General features: G+C 45.6%; 1 protein-coding gene across 9 annotated transcripts in view; it reads left to right on the top strand.

The window, feature by feature from the left end:
• Positions 1-23,536, top strand: part of TRIM66 (tripartite motif containing 66) — a 56,854-nt gene that overhangs the window by 17,558 nt on the left and 15,760 nt on the right. For 2 of the 9 annotated variants that reach the window (XM_023522936.1, XM_023522935.1), the window contains exons 2-12: positions 1,384-1,445; positions 10,498-10,616; positions 12,084-12,187; positions 13,613-13,760; positions 14,651-14,783; positions 15,103-15,219; positions 16,482-16,596; positions 16,987-17,133; positions 19,336-19,453; positions 20,924-21,828; positions 23,213-23,374. In XM_023522936.1, coding sequence (XP_023378704.1) covers positions 12,179-12,187; positions 13,613-13,760; positions 14,651-14,783; positions 15,103-15,219; positions 16,482-16,596; positions 16,987-17,133; positions 19,336-19,453; positions 20,924-21,828; positions 23,213-23,374 — 1,854 coding nt within the window. In that variant the 5' untranslated portion in view covers positions 1,384-1,445; positions 10,498-10,616; positions 12,084-12,178. Of the gene's footprint in view, positions 1-1,383; positions 1,446-2,338; positions 2,448-5,972; positions 6,056-6,735; positions 6,760-7,291; positions 7,599-10,238; positions 10,617-12,083; positions 12,188-13,612; positions 13,761-14,650; positions 14,784-15,102; positions 15,220-16,481; positions 16,597-16,986; positions 17,134-19,335; positions 19,454-20,923; positions 21,829-23,212; positions 23,375-23,536 lie in introns of those variants that run through there. The other 7 variants (XM_023522932.1, XM_023522933.1, XM_023522931.1 and 4 more) reach the window with 7 other exon arrangements.

Genomic DNA, 23,536 nt, shown 5'->3' with positions numbered 1-23,536 from the left:
TCTGACACATGCTACAACATGAATGAATCTTGAGCACATTATGCTAAATGAAATAAACCAGTCACAAAAAAACAAATCCTCTATGATTCTACTTACATGAGGTACCTAGGTTAGTCAAATTCTTAGAGAATGTAGAATAGCAATTGCCAGGGGCTGAGGTGAGAGTGGAGTAGGGAGTTGTCATTTAATGGTATAGTTATAGTTTTTCCCATTTTTTAATCAGATTTTTTGTTGTTGAGTTGTACGAGTTCTTTATATATTCTGGATACTAGACCCTTATAAGATATGTGATTTGCATATATATTCTCTGTTCCTTGGATTGCCTTTTTGTTCTGTTGATAGTGTCCTTTGATGAGTAAAAGTTTTAAATTTTGATGAAGACCGGCTTATCTATTTTTTCTTTTGTTGCCTGTGCTTTTGGTGTCATATCTGGGAAATCATTGCCAAATCCATGGTCATGAAGCATTTACCCTATGTTTTCTTCTAAGAGTTTTATTGTTTTAGCTCTTATGTTTAGAGCTTTGATTTCACTTAGGTTTTTAACATGAACTAATATGCATGTCTCAAGGCTTTGTTTGACTCAAAGTCAGAAAACTAAATTTGGGCTAATGACAATTATCAGTTGCCAAGTTTTCTAAATGTAATGAAGACTAAAAACGAACTTTGCTGTCAATATATCTGGGCATCAGAATGTGAGTCCTAATCTGCCTGCTGCTTAATAGTTGTGTAGCTTGGGCAAGTTTTCTTGCCAGTAAAATAGGGATAACGATAATAGTAATTGAAACTCAGGATTGTTGTGAAGACTAAATGAGAACATACACATAAAACACTCTATACTATGCTAAGGATGTAGTAGGAGAGCAAGACATGTGAAAAAAACCTATTATTTAGGACTTGTGAAACTGAAGTGAAAAAAAATTGTTACATGTGAATATGCTTGTTTTGGAACCAGAGAAGCAATTTTTTGACTATGTGGCATCTTATATCCTTTAGTATGTACTGTGGTCTGGCTAGACCATTGTTACCTTCCATATTTGCATTGATGGGTGAAGAGTGGAATCAGCTTCCTTTACTACTTAGAGATTTTAGGACTCTGCTGTGTGGTATTTCTTGGTCTGTCTCCTTCACAGGTATCTATTGACTTTTGTGTATGAGGCTTTATGGCATTTAGAGTACAGAGATGAAAAGACAGCGTCTTTGCTTTCAAGGAACTCATATTCTATTGAAGGTCAGATACCTTAACAGATAGATGATAATCATGCAGTGTGGCAGGGATGTGAAGAGAAGATCGTTTCAAGTTCAGGCAAAGGAGCAATACTTTTGGGAGGTTCTTCATGCACCAGGGCTGGTGAATATAAGTTGCTTACTGAATGTTTTCCAAAGGACTAAAAGAATGGCACCCAAAAGAGCTGTCTGATGAAAAACAGAGCTGTCACCTATCTCTGGTAAGTCTAGTGAGATATCCAATCTCTGAACTTAAATTTCTGGTCTGTAATTTGAGAAGCCGTGCTTTGGGAGCTTTTAACACTGCCACTTTATTCAGCAGAGGAAGAACACTGACTTGCTAAAAGGCTTATCCTATTTCTGTCAATCTGGGGTTTTCAAAAGTAACAAGTGAGAGCACATAAGGGTGTCAGGGAAGATGCATAGAGGCTAAAGAACAAATAGGTCTCTACCATTAGTGCCTCCTGCGGAGTGGGGTCACACTGCATGGAGATTAGTGCATTTCCATAAATCTATTTCTCCTGGTTGCTGGGCAGCACTGAGCAGTTGCTGTGTTGAATGGAAGAGGGGCTGTGCTTGGTCTCAGGGTTTGTCCAACTGGTTTTCAGCTCTGATTCTTCAATGGGGCTTCCGCAGGCCTGCACTCCTGCTTTGGGGCACTGGGCAGGGCATGAGCTGTGCATCTTCTCATTTAACTGGACTGTGTCTTTCATGCCTACAACCCCACAGCTCAACACAGAACCTGACACAAGATAGGGGGTCTTAAGTGAATATTTATTGAACAAATTAATCAGCGAATCCACAAGGATCTCCCATGACACTTGCCCAGAAGAAGACTTTTTCCATTCGTGACACTCCCGCTTTCTGTTCCTCGAGTTGCAAGGTGCAAAACATTTATCAAGCATCTACTAGTTGGTAGACACTGTACTGGGTACTTGTACCTGTATTATCTTTTCTAAACTTCACAGCAACGCTGTAAAGTAGGTTTTATTCCCATTTTACGGATGAAAAACCTGGGTATTATGATTATGTAAAGTTTAAGGTTTAATAGCTACTGTCAGGTCAGGTCAAATTCAAGTTTACCTGCTTTCAAAACTTGTGATCTGCACTGTAGAGCTTTGCTCAGATGGAGAGTCCACGCTCACCTGGAATCACTGAACTGAATGGGGAGACTCCATGGAGAATCCTGAGGAAAGAACGAACCCTGCAGCCTGAGCCGTCAGGTGCAAATCTTTAATTAATTCAGCTACAGCCTAGCTGAGATTCTCCCCAGCGACTCCACACTAGAAAATGGGTCTACATCGGTCTCAGGCTCTGAGACCAGCTGGGCAAGGTTCTCATAAGCTAGTGATGGGGTCCAGAACAAAGGCAGGAGTGTGCTGAGCACACAGTTGCTTAGCCACGCAGTGGGATGACTGGAGCTGCAATAAGAATACCTACTTAAGACTGTTTGTTTTTAAGCCTAATTGAAATGGTCTCAGGTCAAATTCTATCTGGAAAGATAGAATTTGAGTCCCAAAGTGATATTTTAAATAAATATAGGAAGCTCTGAGGGAACTGGCTGAAACTGCACATTATGGCTCTATTTGTTGTTTTAGGGCAGCAGTCCCAACCTCTTTGGTACCAGGGACTGGTGCTCCTATGAGAATCTAATGCCTGATGATCTGAGGTGGAGCCGAGGCTGTGATGCTAGCTCTAGGGAGCGGCTGCAAATACAGATGAAGCTTCACTCATTTGCTGCTCATCTCCTGCTGTGTGGCCCAGTTCCTAACAGGCCACAGACCAGTACTGGTCCGTGGCCCGGGGGTTGGGGACCCCTATTTTGGGAAAGAAAAGACAATTAATTGGATATTTCCTTTTCTATGTGAGTAAAAGGAACATTAGCCTTTCTCTTCAGATCTACTAAAGGCAAATTCTAGCAGGGCAACCTTGATTCTGAGATCTAAATTCCATAATCTACTTGTATAGTATCTTACTTTTCCCATTATCCATGTAGGCAATGCAGTTGAGATGTGACTAGTGCCCTGGTCATGGCCCCAGGGGCTCGGTCTGAACCCTGGCACTAATTGACTGGGTGATCCTGGGTCTTCTCTGGCTTCTAGGGCTGGACTTGAAGAACTCTAAGGAAACCAGATAACCACCATAGCCTCATGCTTCCTAAAGCTAGTGACAGGTGACAGCATGTCCCTTGTAAATTACAAATGCTGAAAGGGGGAGCAATATCTGTCCCTCAGTGGATAGGCCTTGGGGCTTTGGGAAGATCCAAAGAGAGGGAACTGATGCAAGATGCTACAACCTCAGAGTCAGAGAGGGAAACGATGCTTGTCTTAATGAGCAGCTCAGCTGGAGGGGCTCTATGGCCTGGAGTGAGGGTGGGAGGCAAGCGGGGTGAGATCTCCCCTACAGGAGCCTGGCAGGCAAGGCAACTGCTATTTACTTGTTCCAGGTACTGAACAGTGTCAACCATTGTGGGATCTGTTGTGGGCTGTGACCCAGGTCTCCCAGGTGGAGGTGAAGCTACTGAGCTGGGCTGAGCCGGGTGTGCAGCAGGTGCAGAAGCTGGAGCTCTGGAGCCCTATCAGCAGGATAGCTTTATAGTTCACGAACAATTTCCTCACCTTAATTGGCTCTCTCGGGTCCTGGGAGTAGCACACTGCACCTCAGAACAGTACCTGTTACTGGGAGAGCAATTCCCCTGGTAATAGGAAGGAGGCAGGCTATGTTCTGGGGGATGTGCTTGCTGCTGCCAGCACTGCTCAGAAGGCTATAGCTGGAATGGATTTGCTGAGGGAGGGATTTCAAGGTAGCTGCGATTGAAGGACAGGTATTGGAGGAACCTCTTGTTTGTTGGAACTCTCTCATGCAAGGGAGACCAGTAATAGTAAATGCTGTGGAGGCCAGAGAGTAGGAAAGACCTTTAGAGCTTATCTTTAACCCCTCACTGAATAAACGGGGCATCAGTAGTCTAGAAAGGGCTAGAATCCTGCTGAATGTCACATATGTGGTCACTTACAGAACCAAAAAAAAAGTTAAAAAAAAAAAAATCCAGTCCCTTGCCTGTCAGTCCAGGGCTTGCCTGGGCTTGAGAGCCAGTAGGAACTTCAGACCTAGAGTCAGATACTGCCCTTGGTTCCCCAACTGTCTCTCTGTCCAGGCCCAGTTGGAAATGGGGACAGTGGCTCTGCATGGAGTATGTCAGCGCATCAATCCTTGGATTGTCTCTTTTAATTTGAAATGAAAAGAGATAGAGGTACTACTCTATCAGACAAGATAAGGCTGGATTCATCCTACCTGTGCCTTCTGCATTCCACCGTGGGTACTTTCTTGGCACAGAAAGCTTATTTCACAGTTGGATGGATTCTAGGAGCATAGGCTCTGAAGGCTTTAGGCCTTCCATCTCCAGTCTCAGCCTGTCACCAGGCCCTCATGCCCAGATTCTGACTCTTGGCTCGGATATGCCGCCTGGCCCTGCCCCACAGTTCTTGGATCCCCCTGCCTGATCTCACTTCACCTGTTGCCTCCATGGGTTATTATCCCAAATCCTCTAGTTTCCACCCTGATCACTCCTATTCTGGGCCTGCATTTCTAGCTACCGGAAAATATCTCGATTGCTTGCAGTTCAGAACAGAAACTTAGCATGGCCTTCAAGGTTCTTCCCAATCTGACCCCACACTAATTTTAGGGCCTCATCTCCTGTCATTCCTCTTTATGACCTAGCTTTGTCAATCTTTCCCCAAGAGACCTCACATTATGACATCTGTAATCCTCTGTTTATGATGTTCCCTCCTCCTGAAATGCCCTTTCATTGTTACATCCTACCCCAAACTGAAAGCCCAGTCCAAATGTGACCCAATTATCAGAACTAGAGCATATAGAAATGTGGATTGACTTGGGAATAAGCAGGAATCCCCATTACCAGAATTGAACCCTAAAGGATGAGGCTAGAACAATTTAAGTAGCTGTTGCTTTAGGCCAGGGGTCAGCAGACTTTTTCGATAAAGGGCTATATAATAAGTGTTTTTGGCTTTGCAGGTCATACAGGCTGTCTCACAACTACTCGGCTCTGCCACTGCATCACAAAAACAATCATAAACAATATGGAAATTAATGAGCATGACTCTGCTCCAGTAAAACTTTACAAAAACAGGCGAGCTGTAGTTTTCTGACCACCTTTTTAGGCTCTGCTTGGGGAAATTGGGTGGATTTGAATCTGTGGGTGGCATCAAGTAGGAATAGCTGTGTAGGAGCTAGGCAAGGCCAGAAAAATCTGGCAGGGAATCGCAGGTAGGGAACAGTGTTAGGAAAGAGGCACCAGGAGGAGGTGAGGCCAGGAGGAACAGAAGAAAGTTAATTTGGGCTGGAACATAGGATTGCTTGAAGGAGAGAAGTAGGAACTCTGTTTGGAAAGGAAATTTAGAGCCAAGTTATGAAGGGTCTTGATTAAGCTATTCACTAGACAGTGGAGAACCATTGCATGTTTTTAGTCAGTAAAATCTGATCAAATCTGTATTTTTAAAAAGTCATTTTGCCTCAGTGAGAAGAATGATTGCAGACGAGACTGGGTACAGAAAGACCTGCTAGGAGGCTACTGCAGTTGTCCAGGCCATTGGTTCTAGATTCCCAGCCCTTGAACCAGTGTTGGTCTGGATGCCTAAGAATTATTTGTGAAACTTGCTAAAAATATAGATTCCTGGCCCCACACCCACACCTAAGAGATGTAGATTTGGTCCATTCGGAATTTCTAACAGGCACTCCAGATTTGTGAATCACTGGTCCAGCAAGGCAGCTCTGATCTTAAGAGGCTATGGATGCCAGAGAAAGTAGGACACAGGTAAGATGGGGTTTGGCCACTGCTCTCTTCCCGCTCCTGTTACCTATCTCTGTTCATGAAAGCCCATTCATTTGACTCCTTTTTCTTCACGCATCACTGTTTCCCCCAACATCCTCTTTTGGTACATCCTATCAGTTCTCTTTGAAACAACTCCTCTGTCCCTTTTTTTCCATTTCTACCTTCGTTCAGGATCCATTAATATTCAACTGCCCAAGCTTCCTTTCTGACCCCCATGTTTCCACTCCATCAAAATAACCATAAAGCCCACCTCTGTCTCTTCAGAAACTTTTTGGGTTGCCTTTGCTCTATAGGTATAAGATATAGGTCAGGCTCCTCAGCTTAGCATTTAGGGTGCTTCAGGAGCTTACTCATCTGCCAGTCTTTCCTTTCCAGGTTCATTCCTTATCATTCCCCCTCTGCGCTTCTGAAATTTTTCTGCACTTGTAGTCTTGCCCCAACCTAATGTTCTTCCTCCAGCTCAGTCCCATTTTTCTTTCCCTTTTTTCTTTCTGCTTGTATATGACTGTTTTCCCCTGGGGGATAGTTAGCCACCAAGGGATACCTCCCAGGACCTTTGTGCATCATAAAATGTGTGTCTTCTCCATCTGAAGTCCTAAGCCTCCACTTGTGACGGACAATTGGTCACTATGGCAACTGACTGTGACGTCACAGGATTAGGACTTCAGGTGAAGTGGCAGGAGCAGGTGAGTGTAGGAGACAGATTTTAATGTCTGTCGAAGGCCCCCCTCCCCACACCCCCCTTCAGTGCTGGGGGCATGGAGAGATAGCTCGGGCTCCTGCTGATTTTAAAAATGATGCGGTGAGAGTGTGCGCCTGGCATCTGCGTGCTGCAGCAGTGTGGGGCTGACAGAGTGTGTCAACTTGAGCTCTGGCTGTGCAGGCACCGCTGCTGCGTGAGCCTGTTATTCCATTCTGGATTGCTATTTTGATACCCAGATTGCATCATTCTTCCTACGTATAAACAGGGGGTCCCCCGGGCCCTGCAGCTACTCACTTCTCCACCAACACTGTTGTTTTGATGAGCTCTATTTAAATGAGCTGCCGGATCGGGGCAGGTTCCAGCTACACATGAACATTGTCATTTTGGGGAACATGGAGGGCTGAAGGATTTTTGGATCGAGTCCTAAAAGGCTGAGAGTGATGGCCTCCTGAGCTGAGCAGAGAGCGACAGAGCTAGTTCCTGAAAGTTGAAAATCTCGTTTTCTTCCTTCTGAGCTTCTGTTCCAAGGCACCCAGAGGATTAGGAAGGAGATGCAGCTAGGAAGAGAGTCGCCTCTTTGAGGTCTTCCTCTTGCTGTTCAGTTTGGGAAAATTGCTGCAGAGCCTTCGAGATAAACAGGAACAGGAGGAGTCAACCAAGCCCTTTCTTGCAGCAGCATCACAGGTGAGCTGGAGAAATGCAGCCCTGGCTGAGGATGCATCAGAGAAAGGAGGAGAGGATCCAGGCTGCTCTCCCTACCCCACCCAGTACCCAGCTCCCTGAGGCTTAGGCTCTGTGGCCCAGCTGGCTGCAGCATGCAGGGTGGGTGTTCCTGGGTGCTTGGTAAGCCTTGTCCTCTGGTCCCTATGGTGGTCTCACCTGTCGCTCTTCTGACTTCTCTCCCAGGTGTCGCTCTAATCAAGGGCCACAGGTAAGCCTGCTGGCAGCCAGGGGCAGGAGCAGCAGTCACTTTTGGATCAAAATCTGTCTTTCTATCAGGGATGGGGCATCTGGGGAGTGGGTACATCGTGTTTCTCAAAGGTGGTGCTGCTCTGAGCTATGGAGGCTTCAGGGGTTTGTGTGGTGGGGGCCTGAGCTGATGTCCAGGACCCTGGAACTATATATACCTTTGGGTGAGAGGACATGAATGATTAATGAGGATGGCCAGCCCACCAGAGGATACAACCAGTATGTTTTTTTTCTCCTTGTATAGTGTCTGACAGAGGCATAGGGAGGTAGACTGCCTTACTTGTGGCTACAGAGGTAATCAAGGACTACTCAGTGGTTCAAAGTACCACCTATGATTTATAAGGGCTCTCCAGGTTTTAGCTAAGTTCCTCCCTCTCTCTGGGCCCCCATGTCACCATCTTTATGGTGAGGAAAGTGGTTAGATGAGCAGTGAAAAAAACTAGGTCCGAAAGCTAGGTATGTCCAGCTTTTGTTCTACAGGTGAGAGCTGGCAGAGGAACATGAGGCTGCTTCAGAGGATGCCACCATTCTGCTGCAGTCAGAGCTGGGCCCAAGCTGCAAGTTTCAAGGGCTGTAGAATGAAGGGCTCCTTAACTCTCACAGAGTTGCTTATGTGCCAGGGGTATATGTGTTCCTACCCGGTGGGCTGAGCTGTCTCTTTCTGAGACCTTTCTGGGATTTCCCTCCCACTCTAGCCCTCTGGGGCCCAGGTTGCCTTGGCTCTGCTGTTCATGTCTGAAGGGTAGACTACTCGGTCTGCTCCCGCTCCCTTGCTGCCTCACTAAGTCATGGGCTCAGCACACTCTCTAGGCCCCAGTCTTGTAGTGTCAGACCTCAGCCTGCACCCTAAGTCTGCTCGTGGGTCCTTCAGTAGAACTGGGAGTTAGAGGAGGCAAAAATGTGTCTGCCAACTCACTCACAACCCCCGGAGTACCTAGGTATCAGGATACCCTTCTGTATGTTGGGCATCTGCCCTTCTCTCTGCCAGAGGGGAAATACATCATAGCTGCATTCAGAGTCTTAAACTTTTTGGAACCTTTTAAAAACTGGATGAGCCTGCCTTTCCCAGCTGCATGATGCGGGGGACAGAGCTATCAGGCTCAGCCATAGGCTGGGGTGGGGGGCTCTTTCTAAGGCACTGGTCCTCAAGCTTGGTTGTATATTTTAATCATCTGGGAACTTTTTAAAAACTCTGATGCCTGGATCCCATCTCCTGAAACACTGATTTAATTCATATGAGATCGTGGACTGGACATCAGGATGTTTAAAATGCCTCAGATGATTCAGACATGTAAAAAATTTTGAGAACTACCGGTCTATAGAGTGGAACTGCCCCAATTTATTTTCTTCAAGCAGAAAAACTCTGCTTCACTTGCCTTTTTGCAAAGATCATATTTCTTAAAACTTTAAGCACAGCTAGGACTGGCTTTCAATTGCTTCTGGATTCCCAGGTTCAGAACTAGTTCCAGGCCATTATTAGAGTCTGGTTATGATTATGGAACATTTTACTTATAATCAAGTTATTTAGTTAATTAAAATAGAATTACCTTGTTTATTTACATTTGAATTAGGAGTATAGCATAATAGAAAAGACTGGGTTTTAGAGACAGAGACTTGAGTTTCAGTTGTAGTTCTTGCCCCTGCTTTGTATAATCTTTGATGGTGACAGCTCCTTGGAGCCTCAGTCTTTTCAACTGTGAAATGGGGATAATGCCTACCTCTCAGAGACGGTTTGATGATTAAATGAGATAGCACATGTAAAGTACCTGGTACAGGGAGTGGTGGTAAGAGAGTAATTTGTCCCACACCTCCTGGGAACCAGAAATGTTCACTCTTGTGACAGATGGACTGAACATCCTTGGCTTTCAGAGTCCATGTACCAGGTCCCTAGGTCCCCAGGAGGACCTCTGTGGCAGTGACTTCTTCATTCTGGAAACAGAAGCCCCACCTCCTCTGGGGATGGTTGTGTGGCCTTTGGGCCATGGCTCTGCATGTCTCAGAACTGATGGTCCTGTGTATGAAAAAAAAAGCTCAAGGCTGTTGCTTGAAGAATTCATGTAGGAAAAAAGCAATATAAATAATATTCTTTGTAATATGTGATTTAAATATGTATTGATAAATAAATTGATGTTAAATATTATCAGCAAATGTTTGGTTATCTTAGATAGATCCACAGCCCTAGGAGTTTATGTATTCCAGTTGTCTTTTAAAATAAACTGTTTTGATATTTTCATTGAAAAATGAAGAATTCCTTTAAAAAAAGCTAAAGGTTAACACAGCTTGATGAGATTAGGGACTTTCTGAGGGAAGATAAGGATTTTGGGATCAGGTTGTTGTGACACAAAGAGAACACACGTCCTCTGTGTCCACTCTGGGCCCATGGCCTCCCTGGGATCTCCCACAGCAACTCTGCCATGATTCTCCATCTCTGATGTCTACTGCAGCAGCCCCTCTTCAGACAGATGAGCCTTTAAATCTAGGCCTCCCCTCAGCCACAGCCTATGTCCTGACTTGCTGACAAGGTGATAGCTAGCTCTCTGTTAGGCAGTCTGTGCCTTTCCATCTTGTCCAGGGGAATATTTCTGAAGCTGGGCTGCAGTAGCCAGAGGAAGAGGGTTAGATAATCCATACTTCCCTGCTATTCCCATTGCCATCATGTAGAAAGTAAGATTAAAAGAAAGGGGATCACTGACCTGAGGTTACACAGATAGTGCCAGCCCTGGGACTGAAACCCATATCTTCCAATCCACAGTCTTTCCCAACCACCACACCTCTGCTCTGGATCAGACCTGATTCCTCTGTCATCCTGGGCTGGCTTTTTTCCCATCACCCGGAGAACTTCCAGATGGCTTCTTACTAGTTTCAGTGGCTGTGAGTACAGGGAATACACATGGAATACCCAAACCCCAAAGAAACATAATTGTCCAATTTACTAAAAATCATGCAATATCTTTTAGTACCAATTGTGGGTTATTTTTTGTATGCAGACGTGTGAACAGATAGTTAGAATGCAATGTGACATTTGTTATATTAGAGGGATGTCCAGGGTGCTGTGGGAACCCAGAAGAGGGAATAATTAACTCATCCTGAGGGAAATTAATCCTGCTTCTCAAAGGTAGAACATTTGGAATAGATTTGAAAGGATGAATAGGAGTTTATCTGAAAAGGTGGGGGAGTAAGAAAGTATTCCAGGGAGAGGGAACAGCACTTTCACAAATGCAGAGTTATGCGAAGGTTCGACATTTTAGGTGATAGCAGAAATATTTGGCATTGTAAGAACATAGGGTGTGTGGCGGATGAAGCTAGAGATGTTACTAGAGAGAGACAAGGCCAGCTTGAAAATATCCTTGAGCACCAAGCTGAGGATTTAGACCTTTAAGGAAGGTAGAAGATGTGTGATGAGGCCTTCTCTGATCTATTCAGTTATTTCTCTTTTTTCATGATGCTAAAGAGGCTATGTTACTATGACTAATGTGTGGGCATCTGGTACCAGGGAGTTGGAAGCGTTGTGGAAATTATTTTAAATGGTTAGAGCAGCATTTCCGACTTAGGGATAGATGAGAAGGGTCTTCCCAGGGCAAGCCAAGTGGAAGGGAGGAACAGTCACCCAATTCTGCTGGATGATGCCTCCTGTGGAGAGCATCTTTCTCTGCCTCTGCCTCTGTCCACTGTTCTTGACAGACAGGAGAATATCTAGGAGATTCCAGATCCAATTTTGTCGTTAAAGTCCCTGGCTCTGTGAAGACTAGGGGAGGTTTGTTTTGCGGGGGGTAGGGGGAGGGGGAGGGGGAGGAAGAGTATTAAACTATTACTTTGTCTGGTTTTTGGTTTTTGATTTTCCAGGATATATTAGTTGGCTTTTGCTGCCTAATAAACCACTCCAAAACTTAATGATTAAAACAACAATGAAACTTTATTTAATTTTTAATTCTATAGGTTGGCAGTTTGGGCTAGGCTGGGTTTGGCTGATCTCAGCTGTGCTCATTCCTGTGTCTGTGTCCAGCTGGTGGGTAACTCTCAGGCCTGTGGAAAGAGGAATGGGAGCAATAGGAAGGGACTTGATTATCAGAACCACGTAGTAGCACGGCTCGTGGGATGGGAAAGAAGATCAACCAGGCAAAGACAAGGATGTGAAGAGGTCTACTGCAGGCCCCTAATAGGATGGTTATATTCCGAGTAACTAGATGGTAAGTGCAGGCTGTGGCGTCACACAGTTCATTTTGGCACAATGGTGTTGGCACATACCTTGGTGCTGGGTATTAGAAGTCCTCATGCCTAGGCCTTATGTATAATTTGCCATGTTGCCCTGACTTTGCTATCTTTTCTCCCCCCTCCCAGAGTTCATCTTCTGTCCTGGGTGTAAGCAAGTGTGCCTTACCAGGGATGTAACTGAACATTTTTTTCTGCACTGCTTTTCTGTTGGGCAGTCCAAAATGGCCAGGGTAAGTCAGGACAAGCAAAGAAGCAGCTGATGCTTTTTAGAAATTTGTGGTGCCCCTGTCCATAAGCCTGTCTATTCATCACTCTGTCCAACTTACTACCCCTCTATCAATATGCCTAACCATCCATCTGTCCATCCTTCTACACATTCATCCATCCTTCTATCCAGAAGAGAATCAAAATGTTCGAGCTAGAGAGGCCAAAATGAGGTCTTTTTTCTCTTTTACAGCTCCTACTGAAAAATAGCAATACTAAGGTTTTATATCCTCTTTTCTCCCTCCTGAGTTGGAACTCATGCCCCAGGCTGGATTAAATGAGTTCATCAGCCTTGCCTGTATTTAACAATTAATTAATACCTTTTACCTGAATTTCTGAAATTTCACATCACTTACTGACTGGTTCCCCATCTGTTCTTCTCTGTACTAGGGTATCCTTGACACTACATTTTAATCATTTGTCAATTTACTTACTTGCTCCTGTATCTAATTCTTATTGAATATTTTACATGTGTTAGGCCCTGTACTGGGTGCTGGGCAGTCAGAGACCTATGTTCTCTACCCTCAAGGAATTCAAAGTTTAATTAGTAAAACTTGTATTTCTCCTCTTTTTTTCCCCTTGCTGTGGGTTTTTCAGATGCCAGTGTGAGGAGAAAGCTGTCAGAATCTGTATTGGTTTAGTGGCTTGTATTATTCAGGCACAGACAGGCTAATTTTTTCAAAATCTCTTCTTCATGTTTTATATTAGCTTTACAAGATATTTGTTGACCAAATGAATGAACATTTGGACTAGGAGAAGCCTGGGTACTCTTGGGCCCAGCCAGCCCCAGTCGTAGAAACACAGCTCTGAGAGTTGCTCTGTGCTTGCCTTCTCCTGGCTGTATGCAGTCATCTGTCTGTGTACCCCACATCAGCGGCCTGGTCCTCTCTGCTGGCATGTTGAACTTTCTGCTTTTGCCTGTGCTTTCCCATTTTCCTCCCTTGTCTCCTTGGTGAATTTCTACTCATCATTCCACATCCAACTCAGATGTCACTCCTCTTTAAGAAATCTTTCCCAGCCTCACCTCTACTGAGCAAAACCTCTCTTTTGCTTCCTTTTATTACTTCCATTTTATTACTCATTGAATGTGGCCACCCCATGGAGGCTGTGTGTGTCTTAAGAGGAGATCTTTGCCTTATTCATATGGGTATCCTTATCTTCAGCACAGCGCCAGTGTTAATAGCCCTGAGGCAACTATTCTTTTAGTCACAAAGGGTGCTTTCCTTCACAGGCCCCCACACATCACTCCCAGGCAGCATTCTGGAATTGACTGCACTCCCAGATAGTGGAGGAACAGCCCTGCAGGACCCCGGTCCCTAGAGCATTTACCACACATAGCGGCAGGCCCAAATAAGAATATTGTCAGTAACTCCAGAACTCTCTGCTTCCAGAACTGCTCTGAGTGCAAGGAGAAGAGGGCGGCACACATCCTCTGTACCTACTGCAACCGCTGGCTGTGCAGCTCCTGCACGGAGGAGCACCGGCATGGCCCCGCCCCCGGGGGGCCGCTCTTCCCTCGGGCCCAGAAGGGCTCTCCAGGTAGCATTCCTCATTCTCCCCATCAGCTCACATGCCCTTAAGCAGCGCTGAACCCTAAATCCCTGGATAAATAGCTCTCTGACCTCGTTTCCCTTCTGGAGGTAAGGGTAAAGGTGGTCCCCAGAGCCTTTCCCAAAGGAAAGATGTCTCCTCCAGAGTCACAGTCACAGCGTAAGTCACTCTGGGCTCTCCGTGTTGGGGGTGGGGGTGGGTGAGTGTGGGTGAGATGGTACAGGGAGGAATAGTCTTAAATTATCATGGAAGCTAGCTGAGTTCCTTGCCTTTAAGTCTATTTAGAGCAATCATGCCTATTTCTATTTAGTTACTTAATTAAACAACTTGTATCAGGGCTTGTCCATTTGTCTATCCATTGTCCCTTGTTTTAAATGACAATCTCTTTGAAAGTCTTTTCCCAAGGCCCTTGAACCATGGGATGGGTTTTACCTTTGTCATACCCACAAGACCAGATTTAATGATCCGTGTGATCTGGCCTGGAACCTGGCAAGGCGAAGTAGCTGGTTTCAGCTCCACCATACAGAATCCTGGTTATTGAGAGGTTTAGGTTGGATTTTAGAGGATTCATTATTCTGCAGGAGATCCAGGTGCTGCAGTTGCAGGCTCCTTTCTCAGCCTCTGGCAGGTGGTGGATGCCTGAGGCTTGATGGTTTATTTCTGGACAGCTGGGCAAATCTGGTGGGGCTAAACCTGCATTTCTTCTTGTGCTCCTGAAACCTCAGTGGCCCAGAGAGAGGCCTCTTCTGTTTGCATCACCTTTCCTCCAAGCTCTGTGTCTCCCGTGTATCCAGTGAGGGCCAAGGTCTGCTCAGCGAAGCTTAACAGAGAGGTCTTCCTGAGCAAGAGAAGCCCACTTTCTCCATCTTGTCTGGCAGGAGTGAATGGTGGTTCTGGGGACTTCGCCTTGTACTGTCCTCTACACACACAGGAAGTGCTCAAGCTATTCTGCGAGACCTGTGATGTGCTCACATGCCATAGCTGCCTCATGGTGGAACACAAAGAACACAGGTGGGGCTGGCTGGCTGCCCACAGGGGGCTTGGGAGGGCTCTGGACTTCCTTGTGAGACTGTTGGGCTCCCAGTGCATCAAAATCTTTTCCGTGCCCAAGCCAGCCTACAGCTTCTGGGCTAAAGTTTTCTCTGCTCTTGTTATGGGACTTCTCTGGAGGAGGCCTAAAGGGCTAAGAGCTTGCAGTATTTCTGACTTTCCCTAGACGTAATTCCAGCCTTCATCGATCTGGTTGAGACACGGTGGGGATTCTTGATTGGCTGGCATGCTCGGAATAAGACTCAGCCCTCCTCAGCTTTTTTTCTGCCTTATCCTCTAGGTGCAGACATCTTGAAGAAGTTCTACAAAACCAGAGGATGCTTCTGGAAAGTGTGACTACACAGGTGGCTCATAAGAAATCCAGCCTACAGACATCTGCAAAGCAAATTGAAGACAGGTAGCACAGGCTAGCCCCTTGTCAACACTGGGATGGCTCCATTCACTCACATACTGGACGTCTCATTAAGCAGATATAGACATATGTCCCAGAAGGCATACGTCCTGGCCTTAGAGGTCTCAGGGCCAGTGAAAGTGCTTTGGGTCATCATTTGATGAGTAGGACCAAGCTAGGTCATGATGGTCAAAGTGAGTCTGGGCCATGCTTTCTGAAAGTGGCCATGACATACCCTGAGGTAGGTGCTTGTGAACGAGGGCCTAGAGTAGATTACTGGGGAATAGAGTGCTGTTTATTCTGCGAGTGCAACAAGCCAGTGGTACTCTGCCCTTTATTATCCTTTTCCCAGTGTTTTCCATAGCAATCTACAAATGATATGAAATCATTGATATTTTATATAGGAAGAGGAATTAGTTAAGTATTGAAAGCTCATCATGTGGCACACACTAGATTGGGCATAATACATGCATTATTTTCAATTCTTACAATTCTTTGAATCAGAGGTTATCTGCATTTTACTGATGAGCATACTCAGGTTCAGAGAGGTTAAGGTGACTTGTCTGAGTTCACACAACTAGTCAGTGACTGAGCCGGGTTTGGAAGCTAGGTCTGTATGACTTCAAAGCTCATGTTCTTTTTTTTTTCTTTTTTTCTTTTTTAACACCTTTACTGAGATATAATTTATATACCATAAAATCTCCCTTTTAAAATGTACAATTCAGTGGTTTATAGTATATTCATAGAGGTGTACAACCGTTATTACTGTCTACTTTTAGAACATTTTATCACCCCAAAAAGAAACACCATACATATTAACAGTCATTCCCCATTTCCCCCAACACCCTTAGTTCTTGGCAACTACTGGTCACTTTTTGTTTCTGCCTGTGCTCTTTTTACTGGCATGACACTGTTTAGTGGAACATCCTACTTTTTAAGACAACAAATTACATGAAATCATACCCATACTTACTCTGTCCTGCTTGTAGTGCTGTGTGAGCTGCTGGGTTGACCTGGGTGTGGACCTGAGGTTTACCTAGAGAAAATGGGGTTAAATTTTTGGCCATTGGCACACTTAGATCAACTGGGCTGGGTTGTAGAAAGGCTGGGGTGGTGGAGGAAGGTTTCCGTTTCTTTATGTTTGACGCCTGCTGGGCCCTGACCTCAGTAGTCAACCTCCAAGTTTTGGGCTCTTATGCTTGCTGTCTCTAGGCCCTTGTAGTCCTGGAAGGAAGGGTTTACCATGCTGTGTCCCATCCTGTTCACAGGATTTTTGAGGTGAAGCATCAGCACAGGAAGGTGGAAAACCAGATCAAAATGGCCAAGATGGTTCTGATGAATGAGCTGAACAAACAGGCCAACGGGCTCATTGAAGAGTTGGAGGTATATGTGTATAGATGGATCAGATGGATGGGTTCTGTGCTCTCCCTGGGTCAGAAACCAGGCACATATCAAACTAGTCCCAGATCTCAGCGCCACTTAGGCTGGAATTTGGATGTGCAGTTTCCATAGCTCTCTCCTGTTCCCTATATCTTAAAATGTCCAGTCTAACATTGGGAGAGTAGTTCATTAAGAGCTGGAAAATTAGTTCAAACTTCCATCAATGCTTTGGCTCTAAGGCAGCTGCCTTCCTGGACTATGCAGGGTCATAGCCTTGGAAGAGAGTCACAAAACAACCCATCTTCTTTATCACCAGACTTCCCATGCAGGTGGACTGCAGGACTGCAGTCCAAGAACAGGATCATGGACTCTATCTTTTCTCTTTGTACACAGGGCATTACTAATGAGAGAAAGCGGAAGCTGGAACAGCAGTTACAGAGCATCATGGTCCTTAACCGTCAGTTTGAGCATGTGCAGAATTTCATCAATTGGGCTGTCTGCAGCAAAACCAGTGTCCCTTTCCTTTTCAGCAAAGAGCTGGTAAGAAGAACTCCAGCTCCTCAATCACTGCTTTTGAGTTAGTAAGGGAATGCCATTTTTTACAACCCCACAGTGCAAAGGACCCAGATGTTGAAATGGTCCTGCCTTCCTCCAGGCAATTCTGCTGGGAAATTCTGTAATTATTTGTCTTAGGTCATGGTTTTAGACATTATCCCAAACACTAGCAGTGTGCTGATCATCCCATACAAAGTTATGTGGGTTTAAATGGGGAGCTAAGAGGAAAGGAGAAGTTGAGGATGATGTCGAAGTCTTGGGCTTGGGAGGAGGGTGGTGCCCAGGAGAAGGAGCAAAAATTTTAAAAGAAGTTGGTGAGATTTATATTTGGATATGTTGAATCTAAGATGCCTGTAGGGCATCTAAAAGGAAATTTCAAAAGTCTGTTTTGGTAGGTGGGTCTAGAAATCAGAAGAAAAGTCAAGGTTAGAGATAGAGATGTGGGAGTCACTAGGGTATCTGTTGTATTGCCTTATAAGAGTGTATGAAGGAAGAAGAGAAGAACAAATCTGGAACCTGGGGAAATACCATGATTTTCAGCATAGAGAAGGGTAGAGGATGAGTGAAGACAAGTGAGAAGCAGCAGTTAGAGGAGAAATAGGGTTGTGGTACACAGAAACAGACAGTTTCAAATTTTAAATCATCAATTTTATCACTGCTAGGTGAAAGAGGATGAGTAGTGAAGAGAAACCTTGAGATCTGGGAATCAGGAGGTTCCCTGGTGATCTTTTGGGAAAAAAAAAAAAATCCAGCAAAGTAGAGGGTTAAAAACTAGAATGAGAGGACTGAGGATGGGAGGTAAAGAAGTAGAGACAAAAGTGAAAAAAAAAATAAAAGGGAAATAAGAAGGTAGATTGGAAAGGAGACAGACTTTTTTTTAAGTATAAAAAACCTTTTTAAAAGTAATGTCTCCCACACATTTATTGGGGAGAAGCTGAAGATAGAAGACTTGTGCGGTGGAATGAGCATACTGAGAAGGTAGAAAGAAGTGAGATCTAGAGCGAACTGGTTGGCCTTAAACATAAGAGGCACATGGGAGGTCAGAACGGTATCAGCATAATAGAAATAAGTTCGGAGGTAGGAAGGATACAAGTTTGTGGGAGTTTGCCCTTTATGGTCTCTTTTGTCCTCTGTGAAGTTGAAGGTGATAATAAGAGGGTTAGGCACTGGCTAAGTGGCACTGAGGAGAGAAGTGGAGATTTTAAATAATCACTGAGGACAGTAGAAGAGAAAGCTGACAAGAAAGCAACAAGAAAAAGGACTGAGGGGTGCCTCTGAGGTTAGTAATCACTGAAACGACCCCAGATAACGTGGCTTTGGAATGGCTGGATTGACCTAAGGTTAGGCATTGGTGATGGGGAGGGAATTTGGGCACTGGTGATATTGTTATTGAAAATGGTGGAAAGCTGGGCCAGCCATGTGGATTGATAGAGCAGGCTTAGGGAGTTCAATGAAGTTGAAGAGTGTGCTCTGAAAGAGTGAGAGCTAGTTATGATCAGGTTATTGGAGTTTAAGGTCTCATAGGTAGATTGGTTCTAGATGATGTAAAGAGTAGCTAAACTGAAAAGGGAGGTGGAGTTGTTTGACATCAAAGAGATCAGGGAAGTAAGAGGCCAAGATGTTGATTGGGACATTAGTGAACTAGGTGATGGTAGGATAAGTTGGACATTTGCCAAAGTACTGGATAGTTGGGAGAGTAAATGATTGTAAGTAGATGAAAGTGATGAGAGAGAAAGAGGGCAGTCGATTAGAATGGAAGGGAATTTTACATGTGGGTGGAAGGACAGCAATGGGGAGCTCAGAGAATGTCTGCCCCATAGGCTTTTAAACTGAGAAATAGTAGAATGAATGGAACACTCTTGAGAGGGCTGCCAGGCAAGGGATATCTTGAGGGAGAATTAAAAATCATTTCAGGGCTGGAAGATATAAGAATGTAGGGGTTCTGGAAGCTTCAATAAGAGGAAGGGGATCAGTGGGCAATGGGGGGAATGTGGTGTGGGTAGAGTGGTGAGGGGGCAGGAGAAGGATTTGAAGATATTAGGGTGCACAGAAATGAGCATATGGTGGAGGATTCGAGGCTAAAGAGCCATGGCTTTGAACTCTTCAGCCTGTCCAGAGAGTGAGGGAGAGGGAGTTGTCATTCAGGTACAAGATGCCCAAAGAAATGACGTTTGGTGCTGTTGTCAGATTGTGTTTCAGATGCAGCGATTGCTGGAGACAAATTGTAACACAGATCCTGGCTCCCCTTGGAGTATCAGATTCACCTGGGAGCCTAACTTCTGGACCAAGCAGCTGGCTTCCCTTGGTGAGCCAGGGCCTACCCTGTGGGCTTTTATATAATTGTTAAAAATTAACGTAGAGCATCTGCTTAACTTACTGGATAGGTCAGCATATGCCCAAGAGAAAGCACTCACTGAGATTGCCAGAAGTCATGAGTCATTCAGCAAATCTTTTTTTGGGGGGTGGGGTGGGGGTGGGGTAGGGTATAGGTGACAGAGTGGACAGCTTAGATACCGATGGCTATACAGGATATTTGTAACAGGACCAGTTGAAATCTGAGCTTCACATTCTTCATGAATGTTCCTATTACCTTGGTTTCATTGCTGGAGAGGAGACAAGACAGTAGCCCTGCTCTTCAGAATGCCATGTGGCAGTGCAGGTGAACCTGTGTCTCTGGGGTTGTATAAGGGTGTACCTAGGTGTGTGCACAAACAGGGATATCTCAGCAACAGAGGGAGGTGGGGAAAATAGAGAAAGTGAATGTCACTCACATCCTTTGGAGTTGAGGTGTAAGCAGATAATTTATGAGCTTGTGCATTTTTCTTCCCTGTTGAAATGATTTGCTGACATTCAGTCTTTAGGCAGAATGTAGACTATTTGTAGTTGTGCCAGTGTTGACAACCTAATAGTAGGTTTGTTAAACTAATGGCCAAATGCTGCCTTCATCCGGGCTGTTAATCTCATTGAAAGTTTTTTGAACTTGACAGAGTGGTGAATGATATTTAGGGTTTTATTTTGCTTCCATTTCTCCCTTTGATTTAACTCAACAGACTTTTGGTGGGCCCTTGCTCTGGGTCAAGCCCTATCCTTGGCACTAAGAGACCAAAAGTGAATAAAACACCTACGCTCAAGTTGCTCAGTCTTCCTCTAAGTAAGCCTCATCGAAACAATGAGTGAGAGAAGCCATTAAACTGAGCTAGCAATTAGTATCATCTACTCATGCAGGAGGGCCTAGGGACCTCAGAGGACAGTGCTGGTGCCTGGCACTGAACTGGCTTTGAAGTTCCCCCACTCTCTTCCACCCTATTTGCCCAATACACAGTTCCCCAGGCCTGTATTTGAAGACTTGCTCATTTGTCCTGGGGGTGACTCTCTCTCCTTTGCTGCTTTCTAGCACGCTCCCTCCCCACCCCCAATGTTGATTTTTTTCCTCCTGAGTCTTTATCAGGCTATTCAGTTAAAGAAAAAAAAGAGTGGGTGCTCTTGTGGGAACCCGCGGTTTCTCTGGTAGGATAAAGACAAGGTCAGGACTGAGCATCTGGTAAAAGTGGAGCTAATTTCTCAAAAGTCTCAGGCCCCCAGAGCTGGTCCATACAGATTCTATTTCTGGCCACATTCTAGATCGAGTCTTAGAGATTAGGGGTTGAATTTCTTAATCTCTGCCCCTGGTACAGGTTTGTTGAATGTTGTCTGTTGGTTTCGGGAACAAGAGGTAGCAAGTGTAGGGAACAACTGCAGATTACTTTCCAAAACACTATCTATTCTGAATTTCTAGGCTGTATAACTACCGAAGGTGGACAACTGTCCCGGGCAGATACTCCGGCTTATGCAGGCTTACAGGGACCATCATCCTTTTATCAAAGCCACCAGTCCCCGGTGGCTCAGCAGGAGACTCTTAGCCACCCCTCACACAAGTTCCAGTCTCCAGCACTGTGTTCCTCGTCTGTGTGCTGCTCCCACTGCTCCCCGGCCTCACCCTCCCTCAAAGGCCATGTTCCCCCGCCCAGCATACACCCAGCCCACAGCTTTAGGCAGACCTCTGAGATGGTGCCCCAACCGCTGGGGTCACTGCAGTGCTCCACCCTGCTACCTAGGGAGAAAGAGCCACCCTGCAATCCTCATCCACCAAAGCTGCTACAGCCCTGGCTGGAAACTCAACCTTCCGTGGAGCCAGAGAGCACATCCCAGAGGCTCGGGCATCAGCTGACTTCCCAGCCGGTGTGCATCGTCCCCCCGCAGGATGTTCAGCAAGGACCCCATTCCCAGCCCACCTTACAGACTCCCTCTATCCAAGTCCAGTTCGGCCACCACCAGAAGCTGAAGCTCAGCCACTTCCAGCAGCAGCCACCACAGCAACTACCACCTCCTCCGCCTCTGCCACCTCCACCCCAGCAGCAGCCACTCCCACCTCTGCCTCCATCCCAACATCTGGCTTCTAGTCAGCATGAGAGCCCTCCTGGGCCTGCCTGTTCCCAGAATGTGGACATAATGCACCACAAGTTTGAGCTGGAGGAGATGCAGAAGGACCTGGAACTTCTCCTTCAGGCTCAACAGCCTAGCCTGCAACTGAGTCAGACCAAATCGCCTCAGCATCTTCAGCAAACTATTGTGGGGCAGATCAACTACATTGTGAGGCAGCCAGCACCTGTCCAGTCCCAGAGCCAGGAGGACACTGGGCAGGTGAGCCTCAGGGTGGCTTGGGACACAATCTCCCTGTCCTAGGATTGCTCAGGGAATACAGCCTCCCCATCACAGGGTGGCACAGGAATAGTCTCTTTATCTGTGGCCTTGAGCACAGCCATCACATTTCAAGACTGCCCTGGGCTCCACCTCCCATTTCAGGAAAACTCTACAGAACATAGTAGTACCTAGTCTCAACATAGAGCTGGGCTCAGCGCTCCTCAGAGTGGCCTAGCTTAGCCCTGTCCTACTCGGTGACACTAGGAACTTAGTCCATGCCTAGAACCTTCTGAGCTGTGCTGGGTTCCTGCCGTGCTGGGGCAGAAAGGAAGCTGTCTCTTATCTTTGTAACCTCTTCACATTCCTTTCCGGGAACTTATTAAGCTCAAACAGGGGGAAGGGAGAGCTTAAGGAGTGGAGGGAGCCGCGTATGCATTAGATGCTAGTGGGCAGCATCTTTATAACACTGCACAGCTACAGACTTAAAATTTATTTCAAGCCTACTAAGTTAGGTATGTTTTCTGCACACTATATCATTTAACCTATGAACAACGTCTTTAGGTGGGCATTACCATCTATATTTTATAGATGCAGAAGTGGAGGTCAGAGAGGGCAAGAAGTTTGTTTAGAGATCATAAAACATTGAGTGGTAGAGCTGAGACTTGGATTCAGGTCTGCTGCCTCTGTAATGCCACAGAAAAGGACCTCTTGTTCCCCTTGGGGGATGATGAATGCTGCTCCTCTCTTTTCTCAGCTAAAAGCCAGTCGAAGAAGAGCAGTTTGTATCTCTGGGATCTTTGCCGCATTCTATATCTTCATTCTTAACTCTTGCTTTTCTTTTTCTCCAGAGCTTCTTGTTCTAGCCCCTTCCCTCTTTTAACTTCTCACTTTTCCTATAGTGGTTTCTCCTTTAAATCTGTAATCACATTCATATCTTTAAAGCAGCTCTATAGACTTTTACTTTATTATAAAATATTAGGCCTCATATTTGCGCTTAGTACTGACAACTTTTGATCATGCTTCAGTGTCTTCCTCTGAGTCTCAGCTTCTTTGAGGGGATGCAGAATAATCCTCACGAAGGCAGAGAAAGGTCTAGGGTTTATAAAGGTCCAAAATTGAAATGTAAGTCATAACTTATAATTACTGAGGTGAATATGACAGAGTTCAGAATTCTCGGTTTGGGTTTTATCCTAAGACTTATTAGGATATAGTCTTAGGAAGAGTTTAGATGAGAGTATCTTTCTTTCTGAAAAATTTTTAAGCAGTTCACAATGTGTAGGTGATGATAAGGGGGAGTGGTGCAGGGTGGGCATTAACCCTTGCTGCTACTGCCCCTGCTCCTCTCTGCACTAAAACCCACCCAAGTTCTTGTTTTATTCTTCAGGCTACAGATGAGCCCCCAGCATCTGAAGTCCCAAAGCCTGCTCTCTCTCTTGACAAGAATACTGCTGCTAACTTGCCCCAGGCATCTGGGGAAGAAACCCCTCACAGTGTCCCCTCACTGGACAGCACCATCCAGCACTCCTCTCCAAGTGTGGTGAGAAAGGTACTAATGGAGCCTGCTTTCCCTGACCACATGGGACCCACTGCCAGCCAAGACCCCAGGGAGCAGGATGAGGAGGACTGGGTGGGGGGAGGAGTATCCCTGTTTCACCCCTGGGTGTTACACAGCCCTGACTCATGCCTTCTGTCCTAGTGAGTCATCAAT

The sequence above is a fragment of the Pteropus vampyrus genome, unplaced genomic scaffold (genome assembly GCF_000151845.1).
Source record: "Pteropus vampyrus isolate Shadow unplaced genomic scaffold, Pvam_2.0 Scaffold366, whole genome shotgun sequence".
Classification (NCBI taxonomy): Eukaryota; Metazoa; Chordata; class Mammalia; order Chiroptera; family Pteropodidae; genus Pteropus; species Pteropus vampyrus.
Note: the sequence above shows the minus strand (reverse complement) of the source record. Positions and strands in the feature narration are given on the sequence as shown.